This window comes from Trichechus manatus, unplaced genomic scaffold (genome assembly GCF_000243295.1).
Source record: "Trichechus manatus latirostris isolate Lorelei unplaced genomic scaffold, TriManLat1.0 scaffold00097, whole genome shotgun sequence".
Lineage (NCBI taxonomy): Eukaryota > Metazoa > Chordata > Mammalia > Sirenia > Trichechidae > Trichechus > Trichechus manatus.
In genome coordinates this window covers 3,622,595-3,624,644 of record NW_004444033.1, presented here as the reverse complement: position 1 = coordinate 3,624,644, position 2,050 = coordinate 3,622,595, and the positions used below count along the sequence as shown (strand labels likewise).

Below are 2,050 nucleotides of genomic sequence, written 5' to 3'. Positions count from 1 at the left end.
TCTCACTTAAGATGAAGGCTTACAGAACAAAATAGTTTCTCATTTAACAGTTACTACAAATGTTGCCCTATGACAATGGTTAACAATCTCACATGGGTTGGTTACTTTTATTACTCCCATTTTACAGATGAGGAAATTGAAGTGCAGAGATGTTAAACAATTTGGTTGAGATGTCACACAGTCTGTAACTGGTGGAGCCAGAATTCAAATATAGACATTCCAATACCACAGTCCTCACTCTTAACCACTCCACTTAATAGTTTTACCCAGTACCCTTTGAGTAGCCTAAATCAGTGGTTTTTAAACTTCCATTGGTAAGTGAAGCCTTCTTTCAAAACGAAATGTTACATGAAACCCCGGTATTTAAACAGACTGCGTGGAGCTTTTCTGGTTGATTTGGAATGGGAGGCCTGGAAACCTACTCCTTACCGCCTCATATAATCCCGTTTCCACAGTACACTACTCAGTCTTAGAAAAACAGAAAACCACTTCAGATGTTGCTTATTAAAGTAGTAGCTCCCTTGAAATCACAAGTAAAAATCCAACTTTTTATTTTGATTTTTTTTTATTGTGTTCTTAAGGCAAGGCCAGAATGAGGTACCTGAGCAAGAATAGAAATCTCTGCCTCGAGGTTGACTTTATAAAATGCTCACCATCTCCTTGAGCACAGTGCTTGACTATCTTCTCTCTTTTGCCAGGAATGTCTTTTTTAATTAGAAGACAGGAAGAAAACAAAATCCAGACTGTGTCCCACAATCAGAAACCTCCGTGTGGCAAAGGGGCCTTCACCGCCACCAGGGCGTCCCGCCAGACAGGGAGAGACTCCAGCCTTCTGAGGCCGTTCAGAGGAGTTCCTGTTTGGGACTGTGAGGGAAAATCAGCGCGGTTTAAAAAAAATGGCTGCGGCCTGGCCGGCATGGTGGGAGGGAAGTTGGTTTCCTGGTGAACTTGTTTCTAAAAGGAAAAAAAATTTTTAAGGAAATAAAAAAGGAAAAAAAGAAAACTAAATTGAAACCAGAACTGAAACATTTGCCTGGAAGCAAATAACACACACACGTATGCACACATACACACACCCATGCAAGTGCACGTGTGCACACAAAAAGTAAAAGTACAGACTTTTCTGTGAAACAATAAACATTTACTTAGGGAAGATGTGGGAGTTCAAATGAATTAAATTGCTGCAGTGGGAAAGAAAGAGTCAAGGTAAAATGTGTCTCTTTGAGTATTCTGTTGTTTGTTCCTTCTCTCTCCCCCTCCTCTTTTAACACACGTGAGTAGACATTTCACCCGCCCGCCTCAGCTGTTTCTTCCCACCTTTCAAGTTGTTCAGAGGAGGAGTAAGCACGGAGTCTGTTCTGCTTTCTGTCACGTCAGTGACACTCAGGACTTGGCCAGGGCCAGAATTCACTGATACACCAACCCTGGCTGCACTCAGTCCCCAGATCCCCTTCCACTCCACATTGGGTTATTGTCAGCCTTGGAGGAAAGACCCAGAATGGGGGCGGGTGGTGAGATAGAAATGTATATTCTAAGTTTGAGGGTTTTTAAGGGTGTGTTTTTTCTTAGTTAATTTTTCCCCCACAGATGAGAGAGAAAAAATGAGGGTGGGAATATGGAGAAAAGAGTTTTACAGGGCTGACTGTATTTTACTAAAAAATATGGAAATCACTTCAGGGGGGTGTGCAGGAGAGGGGAGCCCAGAGCAGATCTTGATGTTTGAAGGAGCGCAGCCCTGCACAGGCATTAGACGTTAGGGCACTGTTCTGTCTGGTGTTACAGCCATCTCAAGAACAAATCAACAACAACAAATAAAAGAGGAAAAAAAAAAAAACAATAAATTTTTAAAATTTAATCAGTGTTTGTTTTCACTTCCTTTCACTGCCTCATAGCGCTGAAGTGGTCCAGCTAGACCAGCTAAGTAAGCAGTCTTGGTGGTTTTCTAGTACATACCTGTGTGTGCAGTTAATTCCTAGATAAAAGTCAGGCCCCTGCCCTAAAGGCTGCAGAGCTTTCATGCTTAGAAAGTGGCTCATTTTGTGTCTTTTAT

The 2,050-nt window shown here is 42.0% G+C and overlaps 1 protein-coding gene across 5 annotated transcripts in view; it reads left to right on the top strand.

Moving 5' to 3' along the window:
• The window catches only part of TNPO3 (transportin 3), an 89,750-nt gene extending 87,890 nt beyond the window's left edge, over positions 1–1,860 (top strand). For 3 of the 5 annotated variants that reach the window (XM_023737095.1, XM_023737092.1, XM_023737094.1), the window contains one exon: positions 699–1,298. Coding sequence is in view for 1 of the 5 variants with exons in the window: in XM_023737092.1 (XP_023592860.1) it covers positions 699–717 (19 nt within the window). In the remaining 4 variants the exon portion in view is untranslated. Of the gene's footprint in view, positions 1–698 lie in introns of all 5 variants that reach the window. The other 2 variants (XM_004382654.2, XM_004382656.2) reach the window with 1 other exon arrangement.
• The last annotated feature ends 190 nt before the right edge of the window (positions 1,861–2,050 follow it).